The sequence below is a fragment of the Ornithodoros turicata genome, chromosome 8 (genome assembly GCF_037126465.1).
Source record: "Ornithodoros turicata isolate Travis chromosome 8, ASM3712646v1, whole genome shotgun sequence".
In the NCBI taxonomy this organism is placed as follows: Eukaryota; Metazoa; Arthropoda; class Arachnida; order Ixodida; family Argasidae; genus Ornithodoros; species Ornithodoros turicata.
This window is the reverse complement of record NC_088208.1, coordinates 35,003,445-35,025,149: the sequence shown is the minus strand read 5'-3', so window position 1 is coordinate 35,025,149 and position 21,705 is coordinate 35,003,445. Positions and strand designations below refer to the sequence as shown.

General features: G+C 45.7%; 2 protein-coding genes across 6 annotated transcripts in view; one reads left to right on the top strand and one right to left on the bottom strand.

Annotated features, from left to right (window-relative positions):
- LOC135367121 (neprilysin-1-like) overlaps positions 1-21,705 on the bottom strand; it is a 288,929-nt gene that overhangs the window by 230,069 nt on the left and 37,155 nt on the right. The gene's annotated exons all lie outside the window — the stretch shown is intronic.
- LOC135366194 (uncharacterized) lies at positions 12,230-16,167 on the top strand. Its single transcript, XM_064598860.1, has 5 exons — positions 12,230-12,465; positions 12,574-13,273; positions 14,045-14,700; positions 14,762-15,085; positions 15,753-16,167. The coding sequence occupies exons 1-5, from the start codon at positions 12,283-12,285 to the stop codon at positions 16,116-16,118; spliced, it is 2,229 nt and encodes a 742-aa protein (XP_064454930.1). The 5' UTR covers positions 12,230-12,282; the 3' UTR covers positions 16,119-16,167.

The following is a 21,705-nucleotide window of genomic DNA, read 5'->3' as shown; positions in this document are numbered from 1 at the left end:
AAATTACTGCGCTTCAGTGCTTCACTTCTTCCGCCGCACTGCTCCATGATTACGAATATTAAAAATCCTTTCTGCTCAGCATAAAATATATGTGCCACGCACATGAAACGCGACTTGGACGTGAGCTTTAATGAATGCGACCATTGAAAGCAGGTTCCATATGTTTAAGGTTAAGTAACTTAATACAAGCTGCAGAAACGCTGGGGCGAGGCTGTGTGTGTGTCTTCAGATTTCCGGAGTAGGAGCTAGTAGCATGGTCTGTGCTTCATATTCTCTTAATTAACCGCTTGATTATATACAGGGTGTACAGCAATAAACTATACAGGCGTTTTTTGCCTCCTGCTATGTCTACTGCACTATCGCCGATCGAACGTGGCACAAAATCACACGTGTCTCGAAAACTAGGCTCTTCCTTGTTAGTTTGTCAGATAACACCTCATCCCATCGACATTCGTGTAGTAGTTGTTGTCAGATAATGTGGTCCTTCAGGTCTTTGTCGCCGAACATCGCCACCTGCAATGGGGTAGAGTATCGAAACTCCCCTTTCATTATCTCAAAATAAAGTTGTCGTCGTCGTCGAACATCGAACGTCGAAAGGCAAGTAGACATTGCATGAGGCGAAGGAACAGCTGAACACAACTTCGAGCGCTGTCTGCACTACGAAATCGTTCACTATCGTGCATGAAATCGCTCCATGCCTCGTTTGAAACAAACCGCAGATTGTTCAAATTCGTTCAAAGACACCAAATGAGCGAAATCTCCCACGGCGAGTAACGCCCAGAACTATACTTCTTCTACCGCTAACTAAGCCATTCGGTCACGTTCAAGCCTCATGGTTTGAGGGACCCTGTCAAAACGGTCCCCAGGACTCATCTCAATTTCTCTTTCCGTGACAATCTCAATATTTAAGCAATAAGGGCACACCCGACAGTTTCCGTTGTTAATCGCTCACTTTTTGGCAACCATCTCTTTCTTCTTCTTCTTCCTCTGCGTGACGCAAATTTTTCATCTCGCCCATCATTTCCGTCGTGAAATTGAAAAAAAAAATATCTGCACCGATTATGTTGAAATAACGTATGAAGATTATGGGCTCTGCGAACTTTGAAAACGAAACAGCATTGTCTGTGGAATGTTTTATAATATAAAATCATAATCACAAAGCTCCTTTTAGCTGCCTGCTATTCTGTTGTACTTATTACTAAGAAAAATGATTTATGCTTGGAGACTTCGGATGAATACATGAATCTGCAAAGTTTCTTTCTTCTTCCATCTTTTGTTCGATTTAAAGATGAAGCAGAGTATTCATACCTTGTTGCTGCGGCTTTTCAAGCCTAGCTTCAGTATAGCAATAGTTTCGGTTCAATCAGTTTATTTACTTCCAAAAGTCCCTCGCGAGGGCGCCACATGGAAGGAGCAGGAACAGCAGGGACAGTGCCTGTTGAACAAATCGTAAGCCGCCAATAGTTCTTCGAACAGCGTGACCTCATTGAAACTTTTCGCTCAACCTGCCACTTGCAACTACTCAAGGACCCTTAAAAGGTTTAACGTCGAAATGTCGCACAGAAACTGCCCGTTCACGTGGAACTCTCCAGGCAAACAAACGTCGCGGCGGCACTTGTGCTTCGGGGTGCGATGACACTGAACTGCTCTTCAGCGTTGAGATAGCGGATATTCTGCGTGTAATCAGCGTCCCGCCACAGAAGCACGGCTTCCGGTCGCGACTGATGAATACACAGCGACACCCAGAGAGCAGCGGGACTAACTGATGGCGCAATTTCCGGATACCCGGCGATGAATGTCGACGAAAGCTACTTCCCGCGTTAACGAGTGGAGCACTCTTCTGCTGGCTGTCTTGGAGGTCATGCCTCTATTCAGGCTTCCGTTATCGCCCTAAATGACAGCCTTCGTGCTGCTTATACGTTATGGAAGTGTAAATGCTCTGGGGTACGGCTCACGACATATCGGGAGGCTGGTAGCTCATCTTATGCTGAAAGGTGTGTTGCGAGAGAACGTTCGTAGCGAAAGGGAAGGGAAAGGGAAAGCGTGAGAAAGGGAAGGCGTCAGTGGATACACCTGGTGAAGGGCTGTAAATAAATCAGCTGAAGGGATAAGATTGTTCAGGCATTGCATCTAATCTGCGGAAGCTGACAAAAAAACGTAAGATAGGTCTTATCGCGCCTATTTATTCCACTGCAAGGTACGCATTCAAAGCCTTGAAGCGTCCCACCTAATTTCGTGGGCACGCTTTGAAGCCTGCCTGAGGACCGATCTGACTGATCTCTCGTGGGCTTAATGTATAACACTAAAGAACAACAATATGGTCGTACTAAAACTGATGGCAATTGAAAGTGCTGCAATGTTTTCGTTTTCGCCAATCGATTCGTTAACGTTCAGTTAATTATCTCACAAGTTAATAGTAACGAATTAATTATTAATTAATGTTATTATTAAATTATAAAACAATTAATTATGTAAAGGCAACATTCTCACGATGTGCAGTAGAGTTCCACTGCTGTATGGTGCCTTTTTTCTATTTGAGGGCTGTTCTTTCATCTGAACACGTAACTGACTCAGTCAGACATCAGACTCATGGCGAATTCGGGTGGTCATTTCGGAGCAACTTTTTTTGCCAGATCTCGAGCAGTCATGTTCGCTTGGTCAAAATGAAGCAAATCTCGCATGTTCGCGTGGCGCTTTCCGAGCGCTCGGAATTTGCTAGCTAGCACTTTTTTTGCCCGGTCTCAAAACGATCGAGCAGCAGATTGCTCAACTGTATCCGGTGTCGTCACATCCGCACTGCAACGGTGGCAAGTGCCCTCATTGGCCCGCATGTTGAAATCACGTGGTTTAGCAGACGACAGAACTCGAAGACTTGCGACCGCGACGCCCCTAGCGTGATCCAAGTGTACCTAAAACCGCTAGATTCCTAGCAATCATGTTCGGGTGGCAACGGTCACGTGATCCAGCTCGGCCGCCGACCTAGCAATTTCCGAGCGCTCGGCCGTTTCGCTACGAAATGACCACCCGAATTCGCTATCAGTATTTCTCACCGCGTGACACGAAGGACAAAAGCGCCCCCTACAATACGCGTCCGTCGCCGGTGCACCGCAAGAGCGCCGCATGTCGCAGAAACATGCACAACGCATAAGCCGACTGAGGCAATCTGAACGCTGACAACCGATCGCCACAAAAGTCCTTCTCTATGCTACAACGTATTCCGCCGTCCACGATAATCGTGTGCAGCTCAACTAAGTAGAGCACACCCGCGCGTATCTGCATCAATTTTCCCGGGCTGTTCCTCCTCTCACATGATTATGAATAGACGGGACCTTCCGCACGTGTGACCCTCTCTAAACGCGTGGAAGAGGGGTTGCTTGTTTGCTTCAATCATTCTCTGTTCCCGACAGCTTCGTCAGGATCAAATTTTACGGTCGAAAATAAGGAACAAAATCCTTTGTCGCGCAGGCGATGTAAATCCCAGCGCGTGGTAACGAGCTTCGGGAGGCTTTGCCGTACCGACACACGGGGCCTCTCTGCTCCCATTCGTGTAATTGTACTGTGTTGAATAGAATGCATGTTCGGTGTGTCGGCAATCTTACCGAGAACATTTTTACATTGCCTGCCTTAAATTAATACGCTATTTGATTTGCACAGTCAAAGGGAATAAATTGAATTCCCAGTATGTAAGACACATGGGCCCTGGAAGCAGAGCAAAAAGCGTCTTTGCACTCAAGATTTCATCAGTCCTTCACAGTGTCTCACAAAAACGTCCACGATGTCAGGCCACGAAAAAAAAAAATGAATGCGCAATGAAGCCTGCATAAAGACGCTGTGGATGTGGCTTCCTCAGATGGAGCGTAGAGCAATAACTAGTAATATATATATATATATATATATATATATGTCGTTTAGTAATACCGGGAGTCCTTAGGCAAATCTTTGAACGTATACCCATGTCCACCATTTTCCTTTTTCGTTCTTATATTTACTTCCTTTTTTTTTTTTTTTTTCAGTTAGAGAATCTGAGTGGCTGCACTCTGTCATGAATGCCACACTCCCCACATTTTATTTTATTTTTTATTCCCGTCAAACGAAGAAGCAACTGGTGTCATTCCGCTCCTATAAATTATACTCCTCCTTCAAATGGCTTTTTAAAGCGCGTAGCCACGTTCCAGTTATTTGCGATTTGGTCGTCCACGAGTTGGACAAAGGGTCGTCCATCCTTCTTCATCACTTTGGATAAATGCAATTACCGAACAGTTTCACCCAGACCCCTCCTACACTGGGAGTCGCTCTCTAATAAATTCCCACCCAGTGCATGCTTACTCGTTTAGCGGCACTGGCTCGCCGCAGAAGGAACGCTCGTCTTCGCGAGACCGAAGACCAATTATGCCTAGTGCGTGGAAATGAACATTCCTTTGCAAGAAAGTCGTTTCAGAAATGGTGTCCGTTTCTTATTCGTATTGGAAGAGTCGTGTGGAAGGTAAGTTTTTCGCGATATGATTTATTGCAATGCACGTAATTATGTCTAAAGCTGGTTTTCATTTGATTTAATTCAACGAAATTTAAACAAATAATTTATTTAAGCTATTTAATATCACTGGGAGTACGACCGCGTTTGAAGTAAATGAGAAATGTCTTGTCTGTACATTGGATATAATATGTACGACTTTCAACTACGACAATGTGTGATTACTGATATTATACTGATAGTGCCGATCTCATCTGAGGGACATCAAGGCACGCTATTGGCTCCTGAACAAAAAGTCTCATTGCTTATCATTTGTTCCTTAAATGCGTAATATGTGCCTGAACGTGCGCCTGAACGCAACGCCTTTCAGCACACTGGTCACGTCACCAGAAAAACTCCGGCAACGAAGGAGAGCTTTACTGTGGGACACGTCTATGACGTATGTGGCGCGACGCGCATGAAACTACTCCTTTCGGACAGGACTCAAGGACCCAACAACAACAAGGACAACAGGACTCAAGGACCCAAGCGCACCGTGAAAGCTACTTCAAGATGCTCATTGATCCGCACTCTTGCAACATGGGCATCATGGCACCTGCTTTCTGTGGCACTGAACGTCACTGAGCTTCATGACACAGAACCTGCACTGCAGTATCCAATCTCCTATACACCGTACATTTTCTTTTCCTTGTAAACGACCGTGTACGATGAAAGATATATGGCCCAGGCCTTCGCACACACTTATTTTTTGCTTCATTGTTGGTCATCACAGTCCGCGGAGCGAACAAGGCACGGGTCTGGAACAGTAGACGCAGCGACCCTCCCTGCTGTCTAACAGAGGAAGCGAAAAAGAATGGGAGAAATAAAGTCAAGGTATAAAGGCATTAGGAAAGACTGAAACAAGGAAGAAATAGGGCACCCCGAAGACCACTAGAGCGTGGACAGAAACTTAAAGCTTGTTAACCGCGTCACGTTGGAACAAGGCCGACGGAGGGGACAGCAGCGCTAGCAGGGAGCAGAGGGAAAGAATTTAAAAAAGATAGATTTTGAGAGAGAAACAAAAAAAAATGGCGTTTTCAAATGATTTCAGTGAAGTGGACCTTCCCCACTTCGTGCAAGCGGGAGCATCCGTGGGAAGGGCAAGGAAGAAAGAAGGACAGTGGCTGCAGTGACATCAGTTTTGGTTGGTTGAGCTAAAACGTAAAGTATATAATTTATATATTGAACTTAGTACAGCTGCATTTGCACCTTCTGAATTGCTGAACAATATAAGGTTCCGAACGGAATGGGATATTGCGAGACCACAACGTATTGGAATGAACCCCCCGAATGACACGAATAAGTGTTAGATAAGATTCTAAAGCTGTAAATGAGTCGTAAAAACATGGAGCGTGCTTGCTGGATCTCACACGAGTTAATTTTCGTTGCGAATTTCCGTCGCGGCCTCGCATGTTAAGCAAAAGTTAAACAACGGTCGACTTTCTTAGATAACGGCCGCGTGTTTCATCATAAATATCGATGACCCGTCAGCGACCCCAAAAACGTACACGGAGCAGGAGAAGCGGGGTTCTCACGATCAATCACATTTCAACGAGCTACACAACAAGGAACGTCCGCTTTATGAAATTTGGATCCGGAGTTTTCAATCTTGCAGCAGATTGCCTTCACATCGATAGCTGCAGAAGCGTCACAGTTCGGGTATCATCTTCTCGTCGCTCAGTAAAAAAAAAAAAAAAAGTGAGACCGCTAAGCCTTTCATGATCTAAAACAAATCATTTCACAAATAGGATCCGTTCTGCAGCGCCTCACTCTCTCCCTGCTGCTCTATCTCGCACAGCGTGTCATTTTTTCCTCCCAACCTTAAGCTTTTTTTTTTTTCGTCTTCTTTTTACCGTCTGGGCAAAGTTATAGCGCATTTATTTTCAATATGCCGAGTCAATCTGACTTGGCCACTTCGTCAGCTCGCCCGTGATATTCCTGTACCCATTTTCCATTTGACATCTGGGCCATTTCAATTCCATTAGGGAGGCAAGTCATAGCGCACCGGCTCTGACTGATAGTGGTTACATCGCCGCCGGAAAAGAAGAAACGAGAGAGAGAGAAAAAAATCTCGGATTGGACGATATGCCGTCGTAACGCGGATTTCGCTTTCAGGGCTTCATTGATTCTCACGAGTATGTTTGACTCACTGCCGAAAATGAGACCCCGTTTTCTCACACCGGGTGAGGTGGTTTAGGTGCGGAGTTGTAATGGTAGCTCCATCAATGTGCATGACTCGTACAGTCGTGACGCTAAAAGACACAATGTAGAAGGCAAAACTTTACACACTCTAAAAGGAGGGGTAAACTGGAGAGTAATTACAGCTTTTAGTCCTCTACATTGCAATTACTCCCCATTTTAGTCCCCTGACCGTGAGATTTACTCCTTAGCACTATAAATGCACCCTAGACGTCGGATAAACTTGTGCGCATTTTAGTCTCGGAAGAGTCTAATGGTTGCATTTAATACATTTAGTCTTTGTGCATACATTACTAAAGAACTGGGACTAAGCTTACTCCTTTCTTTCATTTTTTTTTCTTGGAGTGCAGAGTGAAGTGTATCCCAGTTATTACTCTCGCGTCCACGTAATTCACCCCACACTCGATATACACGTCGTAACAAAATGTAAATAATGTACGAAAGTCGTCCTCCATAGTGAGTCCAGATGGAGAGCTTACATTATAAGCTAGAAATCTCGATATCTACCGGATATTCTCTTTTAAGAGAACTATGACGCGGGCAGTGTCCACGTGATTTTGGAACAAGAACAGAAAGTGCTCCTTATTTACCCGCTGCAGGTGATACGTCGTTTTCTTACAGGTACAGGAGAAACACTGCTCGACATGGTGCAAAAAGACGAAAATGGCTCTTGTAGTTAGCTCCCGCTACGCTGCAAAAGTTACTTCATAATTGTACATGGGTCGGCAAACGTTCATAATCTGAAAAGCGCTCGTCAGGCCAAACCCTGTAACGAAGTCACTCTTGCCTGTTTCGTATTAGATATTCAAGACGTGTCTCTCTAAACATATAGGATATACCATCTTAAACGGGCGTAAAGAGACTTCATTTTTACAAATTTGCCTGATATAAACTATAATACATTCACTACATAGCTAGCCATCAAAAGTGAGGTTTAATTATATAGTATAACTAACATTATCAATTATGTACATGATTGTACTCTATCGACATGTTGCCGATATACGTGGAAGAGTGCCCACAATCTTTATACGCGTACATGAACGTGACGGTCACTTAACGAACTACATATGCAGCTTTGTATTGGTCGATATCGCAGGGTATAGAAAATAAAAGAAAAACTCTTCGAACGCATGCAAGCCCAGTCAAATAACCTGTCAAACGTTGCAATGTTGTAGAATATAGCCATGGAGACCAGCCTAGCTTTTAGGTGTCCCTTCCGATCGAGTTCAGTCTTGCATTCAAAACCTGAAAGGTCCTTCAACATCACTTCCGCGTGAAATTAGTACTTTCTATTTGGTCCGAATTTTGTGCAAAGGTCCCCGAGCCATTCGCTCGTTTTATTTTATTTTTATTTTATTTTTTTGCAGCACCTGCTTTCATATGTGTATTGATCTCTCTGCTCTTCAAGATCGAATGAGCCCATAGTACTTCTTTACCACAACGAAAAGTAACAAAAGTAAGAGCAAATTGTCAGATGATAGCAATAAGGAGACGGAGAAGTAAACCGTATTAGGAGGTATCTCGCTTGAGGAAGTCCCATAGTGCGAAGACGTGTGAACTAGCCATTAGATGTGCATTATGGCGTAGAGGAGGTAGTCAAGCATTAGATCTAATATGCGCTGAGTGGAAATGTCTATAATTAGGACAGACATGTTGCGTTATGAGCATGAAAAAATGATGATGAGCATGGAAAAACGAGAAGCGGGTAGACTGAGTGGGGACAAAACCATGACAAGAAAATTTGGGCATTGTGCCAAATGTTGTGTAGCCATATCACGTGATCACGTGGTTCTATAGGGTGTCCCGTGGTGGTTAACCCCATGAGGCTATCGCGTTTTAGAAACATGCGTATGTGGGCAAAGGGCAAACGTGCAAAAAAACACAAACGTGATTCGATGTCGCATATCATTTGATACGAACGTTTCTATTGCATCATCCTTAGTTCTTCATAAAGCAACGACAGCCGTCACAGCAGCAACAAAAGAAGGTGGCGCAAGAAAGTGAACACTATTCGGTGATAATAAGGCACACAGTGACACATAGCGTCACACTGTGCTCTTTAAAGATCGCCGGAGCATACGTCGACACTCCTTAAGAGGTTCATTAACAATACATCACGGTGAGCCTTACTCACAGCCCATCGCATCGCATCAGCATCACCACCCTTCAACTTCAAAACCCACCACTGAAATTTCACTTCAAGGTCTTCTTCAAATAATGAGTAAATGAATTCGAATTCAACTTTAGCATCACATCACATCACATCATTCACAGGTCATCATTCCACGCAAACTTCGATATCTACGTCACTAAATCCCGTGGCATAGTGGTTAAGATGATGTTGAGACTGCGAGGTGGCACGGGTTGGACTCTTGCCACCGGCCGTGCTGTCTGAGGTTTTCCCTGAGTTTTCCGAAGACTTTCCAGACGAGTGTCGGCACAGTTCCCCCTGAAGTCTGCCCGGGACGTATACTAACCCCCCTGTCCCCCACTCCTTCCTGCTGTCCTCTCTCCACCTGTCCACATCTGTACGCCGCTCATAGCAACAGTTGCTTCGCGCCGCTAACATGGAATCTAAAAAAAAAGATACTGCGAGATAGCGAAAGGCCGAGAGAAGAGCCGTGAGTGTAAGCCCTTTAATGAGGGCAGGAAGAATGAAAGCGGGTGGTTGCAACTCACGCGCTAAGGCGCAGTGATGATCATGGCGATGATTCTGCCTCGCAATACCTACGTCGCTGCATATCCCATCACTCAACATCACACGGTAAGTGATATGAATGATGTCTCTATAATGTCCATTATGAGTTAGAGTCTAATAATAAGCTAATAAGCTACTGAATAAGCGTAGCTTATTGAGTAGCTTATTAGCTACTATTCGTACCACCATCGTACCACTTCGTACCATCGTACCATTTGATTCGTACCACTCGTATTCGGTCATCGTACCATCGGATGGTACGAAACCTTCGTACCATCGTACCACCATCGAAACGAAAAATAAGCGTAGCTTATTAGCTTATTATTAGTATTATTAGTAGTATTAGTAATTAGTAATATTAATTAAGTAATACTAATTACTAATATTACTAATTACTTAAGTAATTCCTAATATTAGTAATTAGTATTATTTTTAGTAGCTTATTATTAGTAGCTTATTAGGGTAGCTTAGTTAGTGACTCTATTATGAGTGAACTTGAGGACTTACGCAGCAGAAAAAGACTATTATGAGTGAACTTGAGGACTTAGGCAGCAGAAAAAGAACGAAAACTCCGAACTTCGCACTGACTCAAACTGAACCTGCACACTGTTTACCACTCACAAGCTCCCATATCTCTCGCATACGGGCAAGAGGCTCCCCACAGGTGCTTCAGGATGAAACACGGCACGTGCGAGCTTTCGCTTCTAACGTTCCTCGGGTAATCTGTATGCTAACAAAGACCACGCGCTGGAGCAAAGCCGTGGGTGTTCGCCCACGCTCAAGTGATGCACAGATTGATATCTTTATGCAGCAAAGGTTTCTTCTAAAGGAACTGTGGGAAGAAGAGCTGTGAGGCAAACACCTGCTAGTACTTTGTAGAGGGGAACAAAAAGGGATTATGAAAGGCGTGTAGGATTGGCAATTACGTTTTGTTTTTGTTTGTTTTTTTTAGAAAGGATGAATAGGGTAGCGTTAGTGCTCGTTCTTTGCAGATTATTTGGGTCCGGAGTTATAAAGAGATAAAAACATTGAAACTTCTGCAGTGGACCGCAGCTCATCAGCGGCGTGATGAAACGCAACCCACTGAATGAAAGCTTGTACAATAATAAGCGCAGCAGTTTCGATGTCATCTTTTTATCTCTCGTGTTGACCGTACTTGACTCAGTTTGGACACTCTCCGCTTGGCTGAAGTCAGTAAGGAGACACATCCTAGGCAGCACGCCAATATTGGCCATTAGTGATGCCAATATTGGCCCAATTTTGTAAATGCAACCCGGCCAAGTATTGGACCAATATTGGCATGCCAATATTGGTTTCCCATATTGCCATTGCACTTCCTATATTGCCTATATTGGCAAGCTAATTTTGTTCAGATTATGCCAGTTCTTCCGTGATAACGCCAATGATCAGCCGATGAAATAATAAAGCATTATAGAGTATAATATCCACCATCAAAAGTGAGGTTGCTTATTTCGTCTTTCCTTTTTTCTGTAGATCTTCTAGTTGATCCACGTTCGCGTTACAAAAGCAACCCGCCAACATAGGAAACCAGACAACTGGTAATTGCCATTATTGGCTGGCCATTGGCAAAGCTGGTACAATATCGGACCAAGCCTTCCAATGACCAACCGATATTGGTCCCAGATTCAGTGCTGCCTGGGTTGGTGATCGCGGATAGGGGATACGGTTTGCGGTATCAGTAGCTTATCCGCACCAGTGTGGCTTATCCGTACCAGTTGTGTAAAATAACTTTCTTGCGTTGAAAATATTACCGACGTAAAACCGCACTGGTAGTGAATTAGCGCGTTGTTTCTTCCGGGGGAAGTGTGAAGAAGGATAGCGTCCCTTATAACGGTAACAAAGGAGCACAGAATGGGCTGTGCATTTATGAAGCGTACAGGTAGTAGGCATATTGTTACGCAGAGTGCTTCGCAATGCACTGCTGTCGCCGTGCGGAATATCACTTGACATATTCCTCGCATGGCAATACGCCTCCTACCATCTCCCAAATGGAATATCGAAATGGTGGCGCGTTTTTTCACCCACCCCCTCCATTCATCACGCTAATGACACGCCATGAAATATTACAAAGGAAGCATAGCTACTTGCGAAATGCAATTCGTGCTGCGGTCTCATTATGCAGCGCGTACGCAACGTTTCGCGAAGCCGTTCCAGACAGCGTCCGCCCCATCATTCCCCTCTCTCTCCGATTCGGGGAACGTTACACAGCACGAGTACGTCTGTCTCCTATTTCCATGCTACTAGCCAATGACGTCAGCGTTGGAACGTGTTGGAGTAATGTGCGTGTTAGATGACTGCACATTATTATGCAAACTAACATCTGCACTTGCTTTCTCGGTTGGTTAATTCAACATGCTGACAGCTGACGGACTGCGACTTTGTCACGTTTTCTCATAAGGGTAGTGAGACACTAAAACGAAACTGAAAAAAAAAAACTGCAAATGTTTTAAATTAAGCGATACGAAGGTTTGAAAATAGAAGCCCCCTCTATGAAGCACCGAACTAAACACGAACCCAACCTACTGCACAAAAATCAAATGACTCCAACAAAAGGTGGACGCTTTTGATACAAGTTAACATTCCAACGTCAAACACTCATGTGCCGATACACGAGCACTTTGTTTGTCATGGAAACGCTCCGTGTGCAATTGTGCCGATTGTGTGACAACTTTCACAGAAAACGCAGGAAAAGCCGCAATTTATGACTTTCTTTTTAATACCCATCCAACACTCTTTCAAGAAACGAAAGAAGTTCTCGCGATGCATCATGACGTCCTGATGTGAACTCACGCGCTTCGTGAAGAAGAAGAAGTGATAACCGTTTCCGAAGGACCGCAACAGAACGACACCGATGTCGGTTTACGGCGAGGAGGGTTCCTACGACGACCAAGATACAGAAGCAGGAGCCGGAGATGCTGGAAGCGTACGCAACATGCCGGGTTCCACCTCTTCGCAATCTGTCTCTGACAGCGATCCCGTCGAAGTTCTCGAGATTGAAGAAAGTCGTCCTCGGCCCACCGCGGGACTCAGCGGGGTAAGTGCACTGGTTTGCGTGACAACTAGGGATCAACCGACGTTTAGATTTTGCAAACGAGCGTGTCAACGACGATACGCTAATAGCAGATGTCAATTGGTTTTCAAGGCAGGAGACGCCCTGAACGAAATCGATGGCGTCCAGGTGGTCATCTCGCGGACCGTCGTCTGGGTGCCGACCGCCTTATTCTTCATTGCTATCGTGTTCGGAGCCTTCGCTGCGGTCTACTTGTCCCACATTCGCTCCCGGACCATAGGTCACATCCCTCTGTCCGCAGATGACGCAGCTGGACTTCTGTCGTCCTTGTGCAATGGCACCGCTTGTCGATCTTACTCGAGAGCGCTAGGAGCATCGCTGAACAGGTCCAGAAACCCCTGCGATGACTTCTACAGTTACGTCTGTGACGGTTGGGTTAAACACACGCGCTACACCGCCGTCGAAGAAGTTGCCAAGGACAAGACATATAAGCACATCCTCGACGTTGCTCTAAAACAGCCCGATCGCCATAATGGAAACTCAACGGTAGTCCAGAAGGTCGCCGGTCTCATAAGGTCCTGCCTCCGCGTCCAGAAAGGTCTCAAAGAGTTGCAACAGTTTCTGGCTGATCGCCGCTTACCTTGGCCTAGACGATCTACTGTGGACATAGTAGAGATCCTTGTGGATCTTTCTGCCAATTGGGGCTTGCACCTCTGGTTTCAAATTGTGGTTCTGGATAAAACCGGAAATATATCGAGGCCCGCCATTGAGTTACGACACAGCGAGACCCTGAGAACGTGGATGGTAACCAGCAGAACTTTGATTCAGAACGGTGAGAATCATCACTTGCCATTTCTTGTAGAAGCGTTAGCAAAACCTTTAGGATGACGCGAGGAACGGTTTGCAAAACGCCTGCAAAACTAGCATAATAATTAGCGGATCCAAATGCGTTATGAAGACCAAGAGTTCTAAGAACGAGCTTTGGCAATGTTCGCCACTTTGAGCGAAAAAGAGCTCAATCCAGTTAAAACTAAGCATACATTTTGGCACGAAAAATTTGGGCATTGATACTCAGCAGGGTCCTCGCATTAATTGAAATGCAAATTGGGCTTAAAATATGACTTTCGAATCTTGGCCCTTTTCCCATTGACAGTTTTCACAATTTTGAGCGGAAAAACGAGAGTAGCCAAATCGAGATAGAATTCGTCATTGATACTCCGCAGGATCTCCGCTTTAATTGTGAGTTTTCCTCTCAGCTTTCTTGTGTATCATCTTATGTTTGATGCGTCATACGCTTTACTTCAAACGCCTTAGCATTCAGTCTTTTTTTTATATAATCTGATGTGCTGCTTGGCGAAGCCTGCAGCACTGCGTACCTTTGAATACATTCATCCGTGACAGCACACGGTACGCAGGCTACACAGCCGGCACTAAAATACGCCTCATATTCCAAAATTCCTGACCTAATAAACAAGCCGAGTGCGCGCCAGTGTGCAGTCGTTCAGCCATGCCCAAGCATTCGTTAGTCAAATAGCCATTAACGAGGACTAATATGTGCGGGTTGGGGAAATGCGATGAAACTATGCACAAACATATCACGCAGGAGAATACGACGCTTACATCACTAAGGTCCTTAGCCGGTTCCACATCAGAAGGAGGAGTGTGCCATATTTCATCAACCAAATCAAGGCCACGGAGAGGCTGATATTGTCCATCTTGGGTCCCGTTACCGCCGATCACAGCCTGGAAACGCGTACCATGACCATTGAAGACATGGCCAAGCTGACCCCAGGCGTTGCGACACTCAGATGGGTGCTAGCCTTTGCAGACAGCCTGTCGTGGGCTCGCGCTTTCACCCGGAAGACGTTAGTTCGCGTCGAAGGCGGAGGATTCTTGCGTGCTGTAGCCGTTCTTCTTAGCTTCCAGTACGAGACTGTGGAGGCACTATCGCTTAGCCTGGGCTTCCACACCATTCATGAGATAGGATGGATTGCTGATCGAGAGCTGCGGCACGTGTCGTCCTCTGTGATGCGGTTCCCCAACGAGGCAGCCGCGCGTCGATGTCTCGTCTTGGTGGAGGACATGACGGGCCCTGCCTGGTTCAGCCTCTTGCCACCTATCCAGGACCTGCAGAACTTCATCGCGCACATTGTTCTTTATGTGAACGATGAGATTGGATCTGATTCATTGCCAAGGCTGCGGTTTTTAGATGCCGTCGGGGACTACACCTGGCACGATCACCATCTTCCCGAATTGCAGGTAGATGTTTTGAGAGCTGCACGCGGTTTTGGAATCTTTAATCGTGATTCCTCGCTTTCAGAAAACTTTCTTCGCTTCCTGGGTTGCGTACCACGAGCTCCAGCAAACCCATCAGCGCAAACTGGACCCCGCTCGCCAAGCACAACCCATTTTCCGGCAACATCTAGTTCTCCACCGCGGTGCCATTTACAACAGGCAGGAGGAAGAGGTGGACGTTCTGGTTGGACGGGAGTTCTTGATCTTCCCTTTGTATTACACGACACTTCCGAAAGCTGTTATTTACGCTGGGGCAGGTAGACTGATCGCCGATGAGATAATCCGTGCCTACGGAGCCCACGGAGGTGCTACTGCTTCGCGGCCCACGAAGTTCTTCCATTCTATGGAGGTACGAGATGTTTGCCACAGTGGTCGTCATGATGCATGTTACCCTCATGTCCCAATGGGGAACATGGGAAGTGACGTTACTCAAAACATGTCAACACCATGTACACACCAGGTCGCTTGCATATAACTCCGTCAACATCGTCATAACATGCATCGGTTCGAAGAAGCATATACGGTACGGCACAAGGGATCCTTGTTTCACGTAGCATTCAGTACTAACTTTTAACCGATTGTCTCCGATAGAGTTTAAGTACAGTGCAATATCTTGAGGTCAGCTAGGCACGGAATTGCTAGGTTGCTTTATTGCTAATGACCTTTCGTCGCATATGAAAACAGCGATTGGGCAATCGTTCATCCGCAAGGTCGCACACCCTTGTAGTACCCTGTTAGATACAGTCGATATGAGGAAGCATTCAATATGTAGAAGCTTTCGATATGTGGAAGCATTCGATATGCGGAAGCATTCGATATGTGGAAGCATTCGATGTGTGGAAGCATTCGATGTGTGGAAGCATTCGATGTGTAGAAACATCCTGGCATGCAGAAACATCTTGACATATGAATACCTCGATCATGGCTACGTCTCAAACAACGAAACCCACCCGCGCACATTCACACATCACATTCATCACATTCGTGTTACTTACTCAGCCAAGTTGCTTCTACAGTTCGCCGAAGAATCTCCAACCGAGACCCGAGGTTTGTTGGCGTCGCTCCGAGCCTACCAGTCGCTCAATGTGAACCACGTAAATGAAGATTCTGTTGTGTTCCCCGACCAGCTGTTCTTCATGGCGTCCTGTTACGCTCTTTGTGCCAGCCAGGGGAGCATCGTAGGTCGTTACGGACCCTCCGCAGACCGCTGTATGAGGCCTATCAAAGGACTCAGTGAATTCAAGGCAGCCTTTCGTTGTGGCCGGCAACCGGATGTGAACGTCACGGCGAACGACTATTTCCTCAACTATGCCACCAGTGCAACCGAAGGCTTTGAACCGGAGATGGAAAACATATTGATGAAGGACGTGGAACTTTCGTAGCGCAAACGAACGATATAGCAATGAAAATAAACGTTTCATACGCTACCTAGCTGGCTACCCAGAGCGCCTCTTAGTAGAAAGAAGGCATCATAGTATGTCCGCAGTCTCACCACTTGTGTTCAAAATGGTAGGGAATTGTAACAAATAAAGATTATACGACGCGCAAGATCGTATATAGCCCAATTCGCTGCGCCATCGCTTACGATATCACTGTAGGGTCCTGGTTTTCGGTGGTTTTTCGGACATTCGATGTGAAAAATCGGTGGTAATATTTTGAATTGTGGAAACTATACTGGAGTTTCCCATGCACAACAACGACGAGGACAACTATTAAGCGATGCGGGTGACATGGCGCGCACACCGCTCTTTTCGCTGTAGGAACGTTAAATTCGAAAACGCTCACTATAGACGAAATATTTGCTCTTTCAAGAATGACCTCGTGTACCCTGTCCCTATCCAAGCAGTTCAGCACCAAGGGACATTTGAACCCCTCATTTCGACGACTACCGGTGAATAATTATTTCCACCGAACGTGTACAAAAACGTGAACGGCGTACATTCATCGGTGCTTTTCGATGGACACCGAAAACAAGGAATTATCAGTTCCCCTTACGCTAAGCTACCGCCACTGTACCGCCACTTTCCCGCATACTACCAACTTTTCAGGGTTACAGCTAGACTCTCGCCCTTTCTCCGTGCCTTAAAAGAGCATAGAAGTGACCCCAAAAATTTTTCTGTTTTTCGCTGCGACGTCTTCTGCAACGAATAAAATGAGCTCCTGCGAAAGAACGATGAGCACGTGACCAGTGACGTCCAACGGCACAGCTCAAGCATGTATAAGCGGTGCGTGAGTCGAGAAGAAAAAAAAAGAAGAAAAAAGGCACTGAGCAGTTTCTACGTCACGCGGGGCTCGCGTCTCTCGTCCACGACTGCTTTCTCGAACTGTCTTTTGTAAAGTTTATTGCGCAGCGGCAATACGCCGCAGAGCGAAACTATTTTGCATGGCGACTCCTGGTGGACAGCTTCACAGATGAAGCAGGGTTTGGAGCCACGTTAAATGTCACTTCCATGCGCCTTTAAAAGCGCTGCTTTTCTTTCGGGGCAATGTGGGGCTTCGGAGGTCAAGCCGGAGCCTCAACGTCAAGTCTTCACCAAATGACCGCCAATAACGGAGTAGAGCATCGCCTCTGGTAACGCCCCCATTAATTACCAGCCAAATAAAGCAAGGTGCTGGTTGTTCGCCCAATTCGTCAGACCTACATACCGATAGATAACTAAGCTTCCAAAAACGTCCTCTAAGTAAACCTTCACGAATACGCTTCACAATGGAGCATCCCTGTGAAACATCTCTCCTCTGTGGCGGTATCTCGCATATAATACCCCTCCAATCAATAGTTTCCGAGTCGGAATTCATAATGGAGCATAATTAATGGAGAGGCCATGCCGGAGCGTCAACGCCCAAGGGAAGGCTACAAAAGTCGCGTGCCACCACTGCAAATTACACGATTGTTAGACCTTTGTGTAAATAACTTCCCTTCAACGGATTCAGGGTCCCCTGGGGATTCTTCGGCTTGAGCCTCGAAACTGAGTGTCTATAATGTGTGTATGTGTGCCGGCGGCTGTTTAGGAATGGGTTCAAGTGACACATAAAGACGGCTAACGGTTCGGGGAAATAAATCCCAGTCAAAAAGCTTAAATCTGGTGGCTCAGCAGGCGACATTCCAGTGAAATGTTGGGCTGACTGCGAAGCTGATGGAGCGAAATCTGGGCCAACTGAGTAAGTTACACCTCTATGTTAGTCTAAGCTTAACTTGCTGCGTTCATTTCAGTAAACGTTCATTTCAACAACACACACACACAAAGAAATGATGAGATGGGGCTAATGCCGGCCAGCACACTGGGCGCTGCCCCGGTGCCAACTGTACACACAACATTACCTATATAGAGACTGAAATATCATATTTTTATCACACCATGCAATTAGCGTGCTTGTGTGTAGCTTAACAACACAACCTAATAACCACACCCCGCTCAATATCAGATATGTGTGTGAAAATACATGTGTGTGTACGTGTTATAAACAATATGTGCACACACAAAAAAAAACAATGCGTCTACAAAATATTATACGTGTGCTCTCTTACAGTTAACCTATCATTACTTCAACATACGTTCTTGCTTTCGGCTTCTCAGATTTTATGACACATTGAATGTTTTGCTAAAAAGCCAAACAAACACAGCCGCTCCGCAGCGCATTCCAGAGAAATTCTGGTTGTTTATAAATAACAAGCACCACAGCTACGTCTACGCTCGGATTCACCCCGTTAACCACAAACATAACACATCTAGCCGGCACCGCATTCAACCCGCAAGCTTTTCCGTTTCTCTTTCTACTTCTTTCCTCGAATAGGAATGGGGAGTACAACGCGAAAACGTCAGCAGTGCGACATAAATCGTCTTCCGCATTCGCAACATCGTCGCACAGCAAACAATGCTGCGTGAGGACAATTTCTCATCACCCTTAAACCATTTATTTGAGCTTCCTTCGAGCGCTCCCAGTTCCTCTGACGCTCTCCAACATTGCACTGCCACCTCTTTCTCACACCCTCGGTGGCGGCGCTTATTTATGTCTCTTTGCCCAGAGAACGTTGCGTAGAGGGGGCCAGAACAAGCCGTGGAATATACCGCAGCGCAAAAGCAAGACGGCCACCGGTATATTTGGCCACGTCAACTTGGTAGAGCTTTGATATCTTACTTTTCGTTTTCCACAGACACACACACACACACACAAACACACACAGTGCCTTGAAAAGAGGGTGAAACGCTCCGGGTGCCAACCGGATGAAAAATGGTGTGATTCGCCAGGGCGAAAATACTCCAGCAGAGGTTCCTTACGCCCTGAATGTCGCACCACGTGGTTTGTTTGCGTTTTGGTAAAGTTTTCTTTGAGAAAAGTAGACGCTAAAAGTAGAAGCTAGAAGAGTGTTTTTGAGCTTGTGTAATACGTTCGATCCTATACGCTTCAGTGCTACACTGCACAGACTTCGCGCGTTCATAGAGAATGCGGTGAGCATCACACAAGGTCACTTCCGAAAGTGGTGTGGTGTAAGTCTGTGGAAGGTGTCAGCACCCAAGTAACTATCAACTCCAGAGTAAACATGCTCTACGTGTGTAGGATGTGCGTTCATTCGCAGTTGCATTGTCACGTTTGCAAGCGGTACACAACCGTTTAGTTATCGATAATAAGCTGAGAGGACGTCTTTCGTGTATCTGCGCTTTCTTCTCTTTCTTCCATTTCAGCCATTAGCGGATGTCGAGTGTACAAGTAGAATCAAGTCCGGGTAGAAATTGATGCTTCTGTTTAATTATGCAAGCGCACGTATTATACTTTCTGGGTTCTTTGGCCCTTGCCGTACCGTATTGCTAAACTGTAGTTCTAAAGATTCTGCATTGCAGTTATTTGAAACTGTTGAAATAGTGGTTCCGTCTGTGCACTATAATACACGCCTCCTACATGTCTCATCGCTTTCTTTAAACAACCGAATGCAAGAAAAAGGGAGCGCTGCAGAGAAGTCTATTCTTAGCATTTCATTCCGAGGACAATGTACGAAGCAATCAGACGAGTGGCCGACCCTTCTAGTTTTTCTCTTTTTTCTTTTTCTTTTTTTTTTTGACCGAGTCCAATCCGTGATGTCTCATACAGGCGTCGGCGATCTGTCTTCTCCATTCTAATACAGAGACAGATGTAGCCTTCCGAATAATCTCCGCTTGTTTCCATGGCCGACATACACCGCGAGCGGTTCCAGACGATTCTTCCCCATTCTTTTTTATTCATTCTTTCTTAAAGTAAGAGGAAACTTTAAACGCAAGTGATAGCCTGATAGATCCGTTTCAGTACGTGAGGCACGCTTTGCACTACGCACCAGGATATTGAAGAAAACAATTATTTTTCTACGTGTCGTTACTTACCGTACCTTCGCGTCAAGCTGTGACGTCAGAGGAGCAAGGGCCATTCCCGTGGCGTCTCGAAAGCACGTGACCTGTCCCGCTGCTTCCTTACTGGCGGGGGTGCCTGTGGTAATATCAGCGCGAGCGGGCTCGGTTTCGGTATTCGCGGAGCCGGTTTTCTACGTGTTTATCATACATCCTTTGGTGTAAACCTTGGTATGCAGGTTGACATCGCTACGCATAATTTTCTACCTTTTATATTTATGTGGCATAACCTGGGACAAGGTGTCACACCCCTTTTAATGATTTAAATTATTTAAAGGGTGGATTCAGAAGTCGCGCGCAGACCGGTAATAGCCGAGCTCTCTTTGATCTTCGAGCGCTTCGCCATTCATGTGCAGTGAGCTCGATTGAAGTTGCGAAACATAGCTGAGGCTCCAGCGCATACTAAGCGTTAAGTTAAACCTAAATATTCGTTGGAGTCTACTTGCAATACACGCAGGTGCGTTTAACCGTTTAACGCAACGTCGTGCATTGCAAGTATGCTACCGTAGCAATAGTGTTCGTAAACTCCTCAGCATAGCGGCAGACATTCATCGTACGTACTGATGCAAATGTGCACTCTAAGTGTGGCATTCATTTAGAGAATAGTTCACTGCACAGTTCATCGGAAAAAGAAGCGAAAAGAGAAACTTGCCGCGGGATACATCATCCGACCCTTTAGTCTCAATTTGAATGCGCTCTCACATGTCACAATATTAGGAACTTATTCCTCGACTCGTAAAGAAAGAAGAAAAAGAATGCGCATTCATCAAGGTGCGCACTAAGAAATGTCAATACTGTTCGAAAAGAGATCCTAGGAACAACAACAACAACTTTATTTTCGGCCTTGGAGAGTGGGATCCTAGGAATTTCTCAGTCAGCCCTGGGAATTCGTAGAGGCATTAGGTCTTTCCTGCTTTCGTGTTAACATTTGTATGCGAGTTACGCAGCTCTACTAAAATGACAAAAACACAACCCGCAGGATGTGTTTTCACCCCGAAATGAACACAAATAGAACACTTGGAGACGTCAGCAGGCTGATGCAAGAGTTGGAAATAAGGTCAGAGTGCGTCCGCGCTTCGTGACTGGCTCCTGTAAAGCGTGCTTTCACTGCGCAAGCGTAGTGCACGCAGGAGAAGTAACCAACGCATTCTGCCTGCGTATAGATTTGGACCGGATAACCAATGGAGGAAGGAAACCTGAGGGGTCCATGTGACGTTTCCTTCAGAGAGTTCTGGAAGTGCTTGAGACGCCATATGTTGTGGGGGCAGACCGTTTCTCTCGCTTTCGCCCATTCCCCCGCCCTTTCCTCCTCCCTCCCGCTCCCCAGCTTTTTCGGCAAATCCGACAGATCGTCTGATTATGCATTGAAAAGTTATCTGCCAAGCTAAGGTACGGAATCAAAATTGCTTCTGATATGAGGCAAATATACTGTTTTTAATAATAAGCCGTTTTCGGATCAAAAATCCGTTCGGTAGATCGCCCGCAAAAAATTTGTGAAGGAATACCATTTCTTTCTGTATTTTGTTCATTGCGCATCTCCGGAGACGCGTCTTTCCTTCACCGCCAATGTGAGGGTGAAAGGGTACATTGTCGC

What these genes read in the sequence shown, in the direction of transcription:
- LOC135366194 (XM_064598860.1), top strand. Translation starts at nt 12,283, where the DNA reads ATGTCGGTTTACGGCGAGGAGGGTTCCTACGACGACCAAGATACAGAA. An exon ending in CCACCGCGGGACTCAGCGGG is followed by an intron (nt 12,466 to 12,573) that starts GTAAGTGCACTG and finishes TTGGTTTTCAAG; the next exon opens with GCAGGAGACGCCCTGAACGA. An exon ending in CAGAACTTTGATTCAGAACG is followed by an intron (nt 13,274 to 14,044) that starts GTGAGAATCATC and finishes CATATCACGCAG; the next exon opens with GAGAATACGACGCTTACATC.